Source organism: Syngnathus typhle, linkage group LG2 (assembly GCF_033458585.1).
Source record: "Syngnathus typhle isolate RoL2023-S1 ecotype Sweden linkage group LG2, RoL_Styp_1.0, whole genome shotgun sequence".
NCBI classification, from domain to species: Eukaryota; Metazoa; Chordata; class Actinopteri; order Syngnathiformes; family Syngnathidae; genus Syngnathus; species Syngnathus typhle.
In genome coordinates, this window is record NC_083739.1 from 3,661,661 (window position 1) to 3,677,026 (window position 15,366).

The 15,366-nt window shown below is 43.7% G+C and overlaps 1 protein-coding gene across 3 annotated transcripts; it reads left to right on the forward strand.

Moving 5' to 3' along the window:
- The first annotated feature begins 3,861 nt into the window (after window positions 1-3,861).
- On the forward strand, window positions 3,862-15,169 carry LOC133150434 (ATP-dependent RNA helicase DDX3X-like). 3 transcript variants are annotated; one of them, XM_061272957.1, is made up of 20 exons: window positions 3,862-4,188; window positions 5,688-5,739; window positions 5,945-5,992; window positions 6,196-6,249; window positions 6,324-6,524; window positions 6,609-6,711; window positions 6,788-6,901; window positions 7,190-7,289; window positions 7,382-7,517; window positions 7,586-7,683; window positions 8,023-8,121; window positions 8,195-8,355; window positions 8,617-8,761; window positions 8,845-8,989; window positions 9,151-9,201; window positions 9,568-9,749; window positions 10,099-10,216; window positions 10,293-10,446; window positions 10,531-10,655; window positions 10,734-15,169. In XM_061272957.1, the coding sequence occupies exons 1-20, from the start codon at window positions 4,144-4,146 to the stop codon at window positions 10,811-10,813; spliced, it is 2,211 nt and encodes a 736-aa protein (XP_061128941.1). In that variant the 5' UTR covers window positions 3,862-4,143; the 3' UTR covers window positions 10,814-15,169. The 3 variants fall into 3 exon arrangements, with proteins under 3 accessions (XP_061128941.1, XP_061128944.1, XP_061128942.1); XM_061272960.1 differs by lacking the exon at window positions 9,151-9,201; XM_061272958.1 differs by lacking the exon at window positions 5,945-5,992.
- The last annotated feature ends 197 nt before the right edge of the window (window positions 15,170-15,366 follow it).

Below are 15,366 nucleotides of genomic sequence, written 5' to 3' on the forward strand. Positions count from 1 at the left end.
TTCTATTCACATGAACCTTTTGGAAGGGGATAATTGATTGATATCTTTATTTCGAACATATTTTTAAAAAAAAACAAAGAACACTTTAAAGTGCCATATGCAAGTCCGTACAACAAACAAACAATAAACTGGAAAAAAACAAGAACAAAAAATAACAAATAAAATAAAAATCAGACACGTAACACATAAAAGTAAGGGCAGTGCAAAAAGACTTTGCATAAAAACAAGGTAAAGTTTGATAGAAGCCAATTTATTTCCCATTGGTGAATTTTGTCATAAAAGGAAATAAATGTCTTGTAAATTTGACACAAAAATTGGAGTGTTTTTGTAATCATCAAAAATCTGCGTCCCACTTTCTTGTCAACTGTCAATCAAATACTAATTCTATGACGTAGAAATATGGATGCTACTTTTGTATACTTTTCCAGGCATTAACGAGCTAACTAAATGCACATCACAATTGTGCCGCATAACCATTGATGTGAATGAAGATGCTTAAATTCAGACAATCTGGGGGCTGGACTATCCACGTTTTTAGCCGCACCCCCAAATTAAAATCAAATTAGTCTTCAATGTGCATTTGAATCCACATTCTTGCCGCAAAAGGTCATTAGGAGAACGCGAGAAGCATCATCTTGAATATTAAACATGGCTTGTTCTTTTCTTTTTGGGTGGTATTCATCAAAAGAAATGCCAAAGTGAACGGAAACATATGTCAACTTCCTTTTTGTCCCGACTGCTTCGTGTTCTCTTGGGTCAAATTCCAACAATGGACGAGTTGTGCCTGCAGCCATATTTCCAATTAATTTTTCCATTGTGCGTGCAGGATTTTATTCTTCCCTCCAAAAGTGCTGCCGAGTTTTACAATTCAGAGGCTATTAGATTGCTTTCTGTTCTGCTGTCCTGATTCCTGACCAGTCAGTCCACCACCTTCTTTTCAGTTTGACCCTCCAGAAAAGTTGGTTTCTGTTGCTTTTTAGCTCACCCCTCGGCTGTAATCTGGAGGTGATGCAAAGATATAGACCAATGGAAAGAAGTATATTTCCGTCTACATCAGGTTACACAAATAACCAATTCACATGTACGGATCAATATGCTTGATTAACACAAATCCAAACAACTTCACAGCTGGTTCAGACTTTAAAATTCCGAAATATGATCATATTTGATGATTTTAGTTTACCGTTTTTTTCCATGTATAATGCGCAAAATGTAACTCATTTATTGTCCTAAAATCTGGGGTGCGCATTATACATGGGTACAATTTTTTTTTATTTTTTTATTTTATTTATCCGGATATGATACGGAGGCCGCCATTACAGATGCGGTTTCTTCTCTGCTGTTCACTTCAAACACGCTCCGTACGAACACAATGCTCTCGTATCAGACGCTTGCTCGATCACCTGCTCGTTTGCCGTCACAATGTACCCTACACAAATCCGAAACATTTCTTCGCTATCGAGTTTGCTAGCGCATGCGCAGTGATACTGACCGGCAGAATAACATCCGGTTGTTCCCAAAGATGATCTTTTTTCTGAAATAATTTTACGTTTACGGACTTAAGTCGGAGTCAAAATCTGGGTGCGTATTATACATGGGTACAGGCTTTTTTCCAGCATCAACATGCCATTTTTAGGGTGCGTATTATACATGGGGGCGCATTACACATGGAAAAAACCGGTAGATATTTTAGGTCTATACCGAGACCAATTTTAGACGTCTAAATTAGGTCTATACATAGACCAGACGTCTAATAGATGTCTATGGCTGATAGGACTATATGTACTACAGAACATGCACACAGCATTTACATTACGATAGTGTTACTTCAACTCAAGAAATGTAAAAAAAAAAAAAAAAAAAGACTGGTTGCTCGTTCCCTGTCGTGCATCTGACAAGCTTTCCCCTTCCAAAAAATGCTGAGTCAGGACTGTCAGCATTTTCGTGCGCGCGTGTGCGACTTTTCCCCATACTGTATATTAAGATCCCACTGATAGAAAGCCGAGGAGCATTACATCTAGGGGTCTTATTCCCCCAAGTACATTCTATCGTAAAACGATGACGCAATTACGTCTAGATCAAGGCTAATACCTTTCTTATGCAGAACCAGTATTCTGCTTTTATTCTCATCTCCCCGTGTCTGTCTGACACATGAGCGCGCGCGCGCTCGCGCACAGAGTCTGCCTCATTCTGACAGGCGCGTGTTTGCGGAGGTCACAAAGTTTGTGTGCGTTCCTCTGGTTTCTCAGCCACTTTGTGTTCTCACTGTCACTCTCTCCCAGACATGTTTTCTTCACGGAATTTCTCTCGGCGCTGACGCGCATGTAACCATAGCAACAGCTATACATTTAATTGCGACTGTGGTGTGCAAGGACTGGAGTCGGTTAAAAAAAATGCAATATTATTAATTGTGGTCTAATGACGTTTATTTGACTACAGTCGGGTTCAGACGACTGACTGGATCTACATGAACACATCCAACTTGAACTTTGTGCATGTGCAAATTTCCTTCGTGGTCTTCATTAACCCAAGGGGACCAAAAAAAAAAAAAAAAAAACACTCGACAGCGATGTTATTGGAAGTGATTTTTCCATCTGCCTTTCATTCCTCCCACCATCTGCCACCGCCAGTGACTATTTGCAGAATAGTGCCCCCCTTCTGGTCCATGCAGAAGTGTGTACGTGAGAAGAGATGGGGGCATACCACGGATCACAGACACTCACCCCAGCCGCTTTATCTACTGTGCAGCTAGTTGCACAGTCGCCATGGGGGGTAAATGCATTCATTTGGATTTTGGCTTGCTCATCGAGTAGATTGCTTTACATTTTATGTCACGTTATTATGTTAAAGAGGCCCCTTGTGTTATATCTACAATGACACTCAGAGGCTTCAGTTTACACTTTTACGGGGTCCAATTTCCCTTCAAACGTTGCCTTAAAACATAATAATGCTCAGTTTGGATGGACAATGTCATGATATAATTATTTATCGTTGTTTGTTGTGGTGGGAGACAACTTATTGTAGTTGGTTCTGCTACGTACGGCAACATAACCATATGATGGGACATTTTATGACTGTTTCGTCAGACATACTACAAAGTACTCGAGGGGATTTGGATTTTAAAAATTGAAGAATAAAAAAGTGTAACTGTTTGTTTGTTCTGAAATCAAATAGCACCATCTAGTGTCTCATTGCAGTTTTCGCAGCAAATTAGCTATCAAAATATTTACAATCAGCTTTTGGATAGTTGTGATGAATGATACTTGGTTCACTTTCTGCCATCAGCTTTACTGATAATAATAATAATAATAATAATAATAATAATTAATAATAACAATAATAAAAATTTACAGTGTAACAAATCAGGAACTGAATGGCATTAACAGAAAAAAGTAAACCTTCTGGATTGGATAAAGTCTGATTTAAACCAGATTAAAATGCAATTTGCACCAGATTAGTATTGCTGAGCTGAAACACTTTTGCAAAGAGAACAAGGTAGAAAAGTCTGACCATACAATAGTACACCTAGCCCGCTTAATTATTCAACTGCAAACAATCACAATGACCTAGCACCAGAACAAAAATCTACCTTGTTGTATTTTTCAATGTTGAGAAATAAAATTTGCGATTGCAAAAACAAGCGAACGAATTTTGCGATAACGTGCAGAGAAACAATTCAGGGAAATACGGTACATATCCGGGTGATTTTATCTATGTTAAATATAAACATATTCTCCTCCGACGATTTAAAATACGACAGATTATTATTTTGTGCTCACCTTCACTGATTTTTAAACGTTCCACCAGACTTTTATTTTACTTTTATTTTCCACCATCACCGGATGTTTTTTTTTTTCAGTTTTGTTCACGCGTGCTTTCTTAACACATCTTCATTCCCAGCTGTAGAACAAATCGACATCAGCTGGGTTTGCATCAAGTACCACCTTGGTGACCAACGTTGTGTAATTCTAAGCAAATTTCAGCGTGCGTTCTGCAAAGTGTCGACTATTCTTGCAAAGCTGCCGAATATCTCTTTTGTCGCGGCGAGGCACGCGACAAAGGGGCGATAACATTACATCGAACCCCGGCAAACAAAGAGGTCTTTTTCTCAACGTCAACATTTTTCCTCCATATTCCATAGTGATGAGTCATGTGTCCGTCGAGAATGTCCATGGTCTAGAACAACAGGTAAGAAGGTCGTTTGATGTTCCTCGTGGCGTCATGCGAGGGAAGAAAAAAAAATAAGTCTTAGAATGATGTTAGCTTACTGGCTAACAACCGCTAGCGAGATGCTAGCGTGCTAATGGGAGCGCTTCAGTCTGCGACTTTCCTGACGACAAGTGACGACCGGTCAACCTGTTATACGCATTTCCCGCAATATTTCTGACGTAACCTTTTGGATTTAACACCCCCGCAAATACTTTTATCCAAACTCATCTTTTTGTGAACCGTAAAATGATGTTTGATGCAGGAAAAAGTGATAGCTCAATAACGGCGGCCTCCGTCGGCGCGACACGGTGAGCATATGCAACGCACCCGTCCGCTATTATCTCACTGCGTTTGTCTTGCGGCTCGACACAAAATAAAATGGAGGTGCGCTAAAGCTTAGCCTGTGGACCTGAGCGCTCCAAATAATGCATTTGACAGCGCGTCACACTTTGCCGTTAAAGGCAACAAGCTTTTTTTGTGCTTGCATGCGTCGCGAAAATGTTCAATTATTCTGCGTCACTAGGAAAAGCCAACCATCCGACTGTCAGTGTGCTTGGTTAACCAGTCGAATCAAAAGATTCCGAAAATAGTCCTCGTATTGCCCAGTTAATTCAATATAAGGCGCAGAATTCTAGATTACAATTAATGAACTGATATTTGATGTCTGGCAGTTGCAATATGAGATGATTCAGTGAAGGACTTAATGCTGATTTTTAAACCCACGCACTGGATGGTAAATGGCATCAGTGCAAAAGTCTTGGGACACCACTGATTGAGATCATTTTTGTAATGACTCTTTTCCCCAACCGTTCATTTTGACATTAAATTGTCAATAGAGAATACTGGCTTTGTGCTCTAAAATGGATTTATATTTTGATGTTATTCAGGCAGTTTTGTTGAAATGTATGTTTTTAAGTTAGTGTATCTGTGCCAAAGCCAAATAGTAAAAAAAAAAAAAATAAATACATAATCATGACAGGTGGGAAGACTATTTAATTGTTTATGTCCGACACTTTACGTTGCTGGCATTGGTAGACAAACAAAGGATATGGCACATATTTTGTATATATATATTTTTTATACTATTTACCTTGGTCATACACTTTTGAAAATGAAAGGTGCTAAACAACCTAATTTGGGTGAAAAATTGGACTGACCCAACTTTCTTTTTACTGATCCACCCAGCAAATTGGGTTTTCTTTTTCGCAAAACTGTACGGGTGACCCGATTGACATATTTTTCGGGACGCAAGCTCAAATTTGAGGTACGATCGCGTCACAACCTGTTTCTCCCAGTTGAAATTCAAATTGAAAATGAAACCAAGAGAATTGACACAATGTGTCTATAAAACAGCCACAGCATTGCCTTGTAAAAACCCACTTGGCTTAATGCAAATATTGTTCCTCACATTCGGTTATGCCTTGTATTTTTATGATATTTAAAAAAACAAACTTTTTTGTGTGTGTTTCCGACTCCAGCTTGCTGTCCTAGACTTGAATGTGGCAGACGGACAAGGTGGTGGCCCCAACAGTAAGCGCTTCCTATGTTCTTTTTTATCCGGTAATCGGTAATCACAACCTCTTCTGATAAAAGTTAGGGATGCCTCATGCAACGGGCCGTAACCTGGCGTTGTGAATTTGCAGCCACAAATTGTTGCATTGAGGATGTTTTTAGATTTTGATTGCCCTACTTACTGATTATTAGAACGAGGCTGATGTCTCTCTCGTGTCTGCAGGAAGATACATTCCTCCACATTTACGGAACACAGATGGTCCTAAAAATGGTGAGGAGCAGCAATTTAGTGCTTCTTCCAACAAAATACTTTGAGTCCTCGAGGCCCCACGTGACTCAGAATGTTACGTTTTGTAACGCTAACTTGGTGCATTCGCTTCACTGCTATCTCACCATTTTACATCGTGTCGTTTGTAACCGACCGAACCGTTGGTGAAACCACCGTCGTCTTTTTTTGTCTTCTTCTTCTTCTAGGAGGAAATGTGTTTGCTCCCAGGGCAGGCTACACCATCGCACCTGCCGCCGCCTGTAAGAAGCCTCTCGGCTCAACTTGAAATCTCTCGCCGTCGCTTCCGAACTAATTGTTGTCTCCATCTAACCAGTCGGTTGGGATGGCGGCCGCGGCAACTTTGTCAACGGCTACCATGACAACCGCATGACTGCCGGGAACGCTTACAACCGCGGCCCGCCTCGTATGGAGCGGGGCCGAGGGGGCATGGGCGGCTATCGCGGCAACAGAGGCGGCTCCTTCAATCCCATCAACCCCGCTCAGCCGATGGGCTTCGGCCTGTACGAAAACAAAGGTGGCCATCCCGTTTGGACGGGGTGTAAACATTTGCGCGGTCGGGGAAACTTGACGGCCTTGTTGTCTTCCGTGACCTCGTCAGACGCTGGTGGTTGGAACACCGCCAAGGACGCCTACAGCAGCTTCGGAAACAACAGAGGAAAGTCGGCTTTCTTTAACGACAGAAGCAACGCAAATCGTACACGGTGAGATGATCGGAAATTGGAGTCACATCATGATTAAGGTTGCGTTTGTGTGACTTATTATTTTTTTTTGGGCTAGGTTCGATCATGGGGGCTACAGTGGTGGCGGGGGTGGAAACAGTCGCTGGGTGGAGGAAGCCTGCAATGATGGAGACTGGTCCAAACCGACGCCGCTCAACGAACGACTCGAGCAGTAAGTGGAAGAGAGAGAAACGGGCTTCGTATGGAGAAAAGCAAGATGGCTGTGTCGTTTGGTGAATTAAGGGAAATGTCCAGCACTAAAAATCCCGTCTCTTGGTAATGTCTTGCGTAACCCGACGTGGATTAGGCAGTAGCCAGCTAACAAGATTTCCAAAGCTACATTTTTTGGGGGAACACGTGTACGTAATTCTCCAACGATCGGCCCGGCGTGAGCGCGTTAAATACGCTTAGGACAATAATCCGCAAGTTGGGTTCAACTCTCCACTTTTCTACCTTCTAGTGAGTTGTTCTCCGCCAGCAACACTGGGATTAATTTTGAGAAATACGACGACATTCCCGTCGAGGCCACTGGACAGAACTGCCCTCATCACATCGAGAGTGTAAGTCCGAATGGAAGGTCTTTTTTTTTTTTTTTCCCCCCCCTAACATTTTGTTTATAAGTGTGACCTGTTGGGCCGCCTTTCTTGTGTAGTTCCAGGACATCGACATGGGGGAGATTATCATGGGCAACATTGCGCTGAGCCGCTACACCCGACCCACTCCTGTCCAGAAATACGCCATTCCCATCGTCAAGTCCAAGCGAGACCTCATGGCCTGCGCACAGACGGGTATGACATACTGTTTGTGTCTTGAATTGCAGATCTAAGTTGAAGGTTTTGCCGTGTTGTGCGCGTAGGTTCTGGAAAGACGGCGGCTTTCCTGCTGCCGATTCTAAGTCAAATCTACGCAGAGGGACCAGGAGATGCTCTGAATGCAGCTAAAGCCTCTGGGCAGGTATGGAATTTAGTTTCACTTGCACTCCCTGTCAAAAGAAGGCCTTTTTTTTTTTTTTACTGTAAACTGAAAATATTTGGGCTTGAGTATGAGACGAGCTCAGCATTTCATCTTTTAGTAGTCAAAGATGGATCTGAAATATAAATTAGAAGCCTTCATTTTTTGGGGGGAATTTCATCTATAGGTTTTTTACTGCCCTGGTATGACTTGTAAAAAAAAAAAAAAGGATGCCACACATTGGATCTAAATGGGACAATTCTTCTTGTCACTATTGCTGCAGTTCCATCTCCAAGTTGCTGCTGATTTAAAATCCTTTGGTAATTCTTTGACGTGTCGTAGGAGAATGGAAAATACGGCCGTCGTAAGCAGTACCCCATTTCTCTGGTCCTGGCCCCGACTCGAGAGCTGGCGCTACAGATATATGACGAAGCTAGGAAGGTAAGTTTCCATATTACAGAATGTAAAAATAAAACTGCTTTGAAAAAAATGTCGTCGTCGTCTTGTGTTGTAGTTTTCATACCGGTCCAGAGTGCGTCCTTGCGTCGTGTACGGAGGAGCAGACATTGGCCAGCAGATCCGAGATCTGGAGAGAGGTTGTCACCTGCTGGTGGCCACGCCTGGAAGGCTGGTGGACATGATGGAGAGGGGCAAGATTGGACTGGACTATTGCAAGTAAGATACGGACGGATTGACACGAGAGCTCCGCCGGGAGAGCTTTTCATTGACGTTTTCATTCAAGACAAAATGGCCGCCCCTAGAGACCATAGATTCATATGAGTGCTGTGTTTATTGCCATTTCAAGATTAAATTGAAGTTGTAAAGATAAATAAGGCCTAAATAAATATTCCAAAAGATCACAATGGAAATATATTCAAAACATTGAGAGCACATGTTGAATTGTGATTGACAGCTGGACATCTGCTTTTTCTCCAGGTATCTCGTCCTGGATGAGGCGGATCGGATGCTGGACATGGGCTTCGAGCCTCAGATCCGGCGCATCGTCGAACAGGACACCATGCCGCCGAAAGACATCCGGCAGACCATGATGTTCAGCGCCACCTTTCCCAAAGAAATCCAGGTGCGTCCGTTCGTCTGCGCCGTGACTCTACGTGGAAGCAACCTCACTGGAGCAAAAGCCGCCACTCCGGCTCGCCCCTACAGATTCTGGCCAGGGATTTCCTGGATGACTACATCTTCCTGGCGGTGGGGCGAGTGGGCTCCACCTCCGAGAACATCACTCAGAAGGTGGTTTGGGTGGAAGAGAGCGACAAGAGGTCTTTTCTCCTGGACCTGCTCAGTGCCACAGGTGAGACGGTCACGAGGCACCGTCGGTCTTCTGTCCCGCTCGCGACGTTCCACATGAACACACAGGCGCACAAAAAAACAAAACAGACGCACAACGTGGTTGCTGTACTGGCGCGAGGGCGGTCGTGGGGTGTTGATGGTTTGGTGTGGTTTTATCCCAAGTCATCCCCAGCGAAGTGCAGGACAATACTGGAGAGAACATGGAGAAGCCTGGTAAGCTCTAGACCAGAGAAACTCACATCCACGTTATTTTTATTTTTTATTTTTTTGTTACGGCAAGTTTGCCTGCGATCGCCATCTTAGTTCACATCGGTTCCGTGCATCCCGGCATGAGTCGGATCCGTAGTCCAACATGCCAACATGTTTGGATTACAAAAGTCATCTGCTCGGCTTTTCAATCAGTGGTCATATTTTTTTTCTTCTTGCAATTATTTTGATGTATTTTCATCCATGCGTCCTGCAATGCATGTTTGTCACTTGTCATCACCAACATAAGCAGCTCAGATTTGAACCAAGGTGGCCAAAAGAAAAAAAATATTTGAGTTCATTTGCAGTTATTTCTTTTTTTTGGCCGACTAGGGAAGGACTCGCTGACTCTGGTATTCGTGGAGACCAAAAAAGGCGCCGACGCCTTGGAGGACTTCCTCTACCGGGAAGGTTACGCCTGCACCAGCATCCACGGCGACCGTTCCCAGAGGGACCGAGAGGAGGCTCTGAGCCAGTTCCGATCCGGCAAATGCCCCATCCTGGTGGCTACCGCTGTGAGTAAGATTTCAATTTTGGGGAATACAGCCCAGCACGTGTAGTAGGCACATGTGGTTTAGAGCATAGGTGTCAAACTCAAGGCCCGGGGGCCAGATACGGCACGCCACATCATTTGAAGACAAATTGTGCATCGACTTCATTTGTCAATACTGAAATGAGAAATCATCAAAACAATTTTATCACCATTCATTTTTTTAAAATATTTGTTATATTGTAATAGTTTTTACTAGTCTGCAAACTAGTAATTCATCAGTTTGTTGTGCAGCCATCATAATGGCCCTCTACATTGCGGCCCGCGACAAAAACGAGTTTCCTGGTTTCGAGGCTTCTGTCGCCATCTCTCAGGTTGCAGCTCGTGGTCTCGACATCTCCAACGTGAAGCACGTGATTAACTTTGACCTGCCGAGTGACATTGAAGAGTATGTCCACCGTATTGGACGCACGGGACGAGTCGGAAACCTGGGTAAGCTTGTCCGTTTGTGTCACCGGGCGCTAAGTAGCGAGTCGCCGTGCTTCCAATAAGGCATCTGTTTCTTCAGGACTGGCCACGTCATTCTTCAACGACAAGAACGGGAACATCACGAAAGACCTGCTCGACATTTTGGTAGAAGCCAAACAGGAAGTTCCTTCATGGCTGGAGAGCCTGGCTTATGAGCACCAGCACAAGAGCAGCAGCCGCGGACGCTCTAAGAGGTCCGCCAACGCAGTTTCCTCTCATTGATTCGGATTCTGTAGACGACGTCGCCTCGTCCTCCAAAAATTGACTTTGGTTTGCAGGTTCGCCGGTGGTTTCGGAGCACGCGACTATCGTCAGACGGCCGCCGGGGGCAACGCCGGAGGTTTCGGAGGGCGTGGCGTTCGGAACCAAGCGGGTCACGGAGGAGCCCGTGGCTTTGCAGGAGGTGCGGCTGTACTTTTGCTGACGATTGTTGTTGTTACGCTGGCCGAGCGTCGACATTACCTCCATTTTGCCTCCGCAGGTGGTTTCGGAACCTTCTACACAAGCGACGGCTACGGCGGCAACTACTCGCACTCTCAAGTTGACTGGTGGGGCAACTAGACTTTTTTTTTTTTTCCCTCTTTCTCTCTTTCACACGCATATTTTGTCCCCTCCCCACTCAGCTGTCTTCCTTTCTCAACTCTGTTGTCTTCAGCCCATCTGCTGCCCTAGTCAACATTTAGAACCTCTCTCTGCATGCAATTATAAATATAGTCATCATCCAAGCTCCCTCCCGCACATCATCCCTGGACAGTGTAATCGGAATTTTATTTTGTGGTAAAATCTCACATCAGACAGTCTACATGGCAAAGGGATTTTTCTTCCATTTGGTTCTTTTCCAACATTCCCGCCGTGGGATGCTTTCTGCGTCACTTTCCATATTTCAATTTTGGCTCCATTTTTTTTTTTTTTTAATGCCTTGACCCGGTCACACAGGCTTCCTTCCAGTGAGCCTCTCCCCACCCACGAGTCATCTTTTGTGTTTAATGCATGTCCACTGACTGAGGAAGAAAATCAAAACAAAAAAAACAGCACTGAGACATGAAACAAATTCAGACATAGGAACTGCTGGCTGAGGCCTCCTTCTGGAAGAGAGGCCACTAATATTGCTCTTAGTTTTAATTTTTTATTTTATAAGTTTTCTTTTAACCGGAGTGCAGAAGTGCAGACGTCTCGGAAAGAGGTCTGAGGAGAACCCACGGCATTCTGGTGTGGAAATTTGATTGGCTAGCAAGCATATTTGCCCTTCACTTGAAACGTCAGCTAAGAGAATCATAGGACTTGGCAAAAATGAACAACAAAGGAAGATCATTTTGTTTCTGTACTGTGCCTTCAAGAATTCGAGCATTGGCTTCTCTTCTTTCTGTTCTGTGAAAAACATTTAATGTCATGTATGGGTTTGTTATCTTGATTTCTCTTTGGAAGGAAACAAGTTAGACTTGAACTAAATCAAACCTTGGCAAAACAAAACTAAACTTTGTAAAACTGCCGTGAGGAAACTCAAAACGTGTTTCCTCATGATCTGACCCCCGGTTCTTAATAAAGCTTCGCGGTTCTCGAACTCGGATGTCAAACCTGCAGCTCTGCTTTGAGCATGAAGTCGAGACGTTCCACGCATAGTCGCCAAAAGTTGGTATTTCAGTCATCGGGCCACTGAGGGAGGGAGAATCGGACTCCGTATCATTAATAAGTTCCATTGGTGAGTGCCCAAGTCTGTTGTGCCAACTCTTGGCCTCCTTATGCTTCTGGGAACCTGACTCCGCCTCCACCCACAAACTTTTGAAGCCCTTTTTGGCCAAAAGTGTCTTTGAAGGGGAAACACAACTAAAAAGACTCAGAGATCCAAAATTCCCTGCTCACTCTATCCTGGAGAGTCACATAAAGAGTTTTCTCTTACAAAAGGAACACAAAAGAAAAAAAGTCATTCCAGTATTTTGTTGAGTGTTTTTGGATTAGTTGCGGTCGGGGATGAATGCATACATCGGGCCCAAATGTTTCCCGGCAGAGGTTCGGAGGGGGGGGGGGGGGGTGGCTTGTTGACTTTTCAAGGTTTGAGATCGGCTCGGTCTGTTTCTGCAAACCACACTTTGACGATAATAGGGCAGGTGGTGAGTTGCCCCGCTAGACACGGAAACGCAGCGAAATGAGGACTTGCCACCGTTGCACGTGGCCCTCCCGTGGAACCGGGCCTCCACCTTCCTTGTGTGATGGCAAAAATCTGGGTGTGAATGTATTTAGTTAACGTGGCGATCTGAAAGGATCCTGCATGTAGATAACATGTAAATAGTTGCAATTTGGCGAGCGGAAACGTGCTTGGTCACTCACTGCTGGGGATTGATATTGTCCGGAGACCTCACTTCAGTGGATAATTTAATCCCCAAAAGATTTTCTCCAAATTGCCCATGCAACAAAATTGTGGGTGATGACCATTGGACATATGCAAGTGTTGTTGTTGTTTTTGGTCAAGCAAAAACGAGTCTTTCAATTCTCGAGCATTTTTTTTTTAGTTAATACTGATATTTTTTTTTAACCCCTTTTTTTTTTCTCCCCCCTGTCCTTTTGTGTTTGTTTTTCTTTATTGATCTACGTTACATTGGGGAGATAGTGTTTTGTTTACTTGCAGTGGGAGAAGCTCCTAATGAAAGGTGGTTACGCCCTCTAGTGGCAAGATGAGGTTTGCGGAGACGTCAGACAGATTCTGTCCTCGTGTAGGGCTGAATTTGCCCCGAATTTCAGTCCTTGTAGTTGAGCTGCAAGGTTGGCTTGCAAATGACAATCGGTTCAATTGTCGTTCCATCAATCGCGCGTTTTCCACCTCCCCGGCTTTTGGTGACACCTTCATACGTCGCTGGCGCAAACCCCGCCCACTCCAATTTAACTTCAACAAAGCTCTTCAGATGGCTTGCACGCACTTTGCTGTCATGAACACTGACGTGCTCGGTGCCTTGAAATTCTTCCTCACCGGACTGAAGCGTTTGCGTGACACTTCTTTGTAAGCCGCTCGTAAATGTCTCCAACCTGAAACCTAACGTTTATTAACCAGCAGGTTTCGCCTGCTCATTTTTAGCATTTAGCTCAAAGCACTGATTGCACAGTTTCTAGCATAGCTGTGAGGTTCTCTGCTTTTTCCCGGTCTGTCGTTGCCATCTCGTGGTAAAGATCGTCACTCATAGCCTCCATAGAGAATCACTTACCTTTCGATGCCTTAAAATTCAAGACCGATAGTCGGAATACACGCAATGTTGGTTACCGTGCCGCCGTGGAGTTAGTTTGTATCGGTGGCAGGAAATTCAGCTCTTCTGTGATAGCTCAACAGACTTTTAAGAGGTGTTTTGTGTCGGGGAACAATTTAATGGTGCTATGCTCCCTTTGCTGCGGCCTGCAGGCCTTCCGTTTGTAGAAAGACTGAAAGATCCCACTCGGTTTTTACAAAGTTCTTCTGTAGCACAGGGTCCTCCGCGGCTTGGCAAGTGGTCCATACGTTTGTGGTTGCCAAAAGAAGGACGACTCGGTAGTGATGTACGGAAATGCGTGTGTTTGAGTGTGTGTGTGTTTGGAAAAGGATGTTGCAGATGTGAATCTCTGCGGGGACCGGTTTGAGTTGTAGTTCAGAACAACGGCCAGATTCAGCTGTTTGCACCCAAAGTTCTTGAGTCTACTTTCGCTAGTTTGTGTAATTTATCAAACATTTTTGAGAAATATTTATTTTTATAAGCCTAGCGCAAGTGTTTGAGGGGGAAAAAAAAAAAAAAAACGTGACTTGACCAAAAGACGGTGAACAAAAACACTGGCACATGAATGTTGAATGTCATTGGTATGAGTGAAATTTTTTATTCTGGGGTAGTGTGAGCTTTTTAATAACGGCGTAATGGGGTTTCTCTGAGTAGGTCATGTAACGACAACAAACCGTTTCAAAATGGTCGCCGGCTTTACGGTAGATGTGACGTACGGAGAGAAACCGATTACTTTCAAAGTCTCATTGGACTCAGTATCAGATCCACCAGCCTGTTTGTACAACGGGTTCCGATGCCAATCATGATGATGATAATAATAATAATACACCATTAGCAGCCATCTTCAATTGGCCCCCCCAAAAAATATAATTTGAGACACTTCCACCAAATATGCCAAGGTTTGGATTAAATTGTAAGAAACAAAAACCATTTTGTATATAAAAAAAAGGAAAAAAAACAAAACATGCAGTACAAACATGTCCAGATTCGCTCCAAGTCCGTTTTTTTTTTTGGTTGTTCATTTGTTTTGACACTTTTCCTTCCTGTTGATACCCTTTGTGTGATTGTCTATCAAGTGGGGATGTTAAAAAGTCTATAACACAGAAGTTACTGTGGTTCTATTGCTATGTTGTTGTGATCTGCATATTTTCAGGCGCAGCGTGCTCCTGCGCTCACCGCTGAGCGTCCGGCCAGTCAGGCAATGGGCGAGCGACGTACGATAACGATTATTTTTTCTCCTTTGCCGTTAAACTGTCGCGGCACCCTTTGCCTCTTTGCAACGGGACATGCCTCCGTCGGTCGGTGGCACATCCATATGCAGCCTTTTATATACTAAATTTTGCAAATATAAGTTAATGGCCCTTTAAGTTCTTTGTAAAAACTAATCTGGGGAAGAAGAAGAAAAAAAATCCCTACGGTAAAACACGCAGACTGAATTGACTCGGCAAAAACATTTTCGGTTTTATTCAAAAATATCCGGTGCATGAAGCAAGCCTGATCACCATTATTGACTGGCCAGACAGTTCAGGGTGGACACACAGCGCCACAATCCTGCTAGTTAGTATTTGCTTTATGTATTAGTTTAGCAGTTGTGCACGAAGAGGAGCACTACACTAAGGAAAAACAATATTGTGCATCCATTGTGATTTTACCACAATTAAAGGTTTGGATTTGCAAAACTAAACTGCTTTTGTTTCATTTTGGCTGTGTGCTTGCGTGAAAGAAGCAAGTTGTCCATTTTTTTTTTTTTTTTTACGCAATATGTCTGTGCCCACACAAGCCTAAATAGGGCAGCAATATTAAGTCATTTACGACCATTGGCGGCTACAGACATCCAAGATCCATTTGAACTGGGCTGGCAGCGATTATTCGCAGAACAAG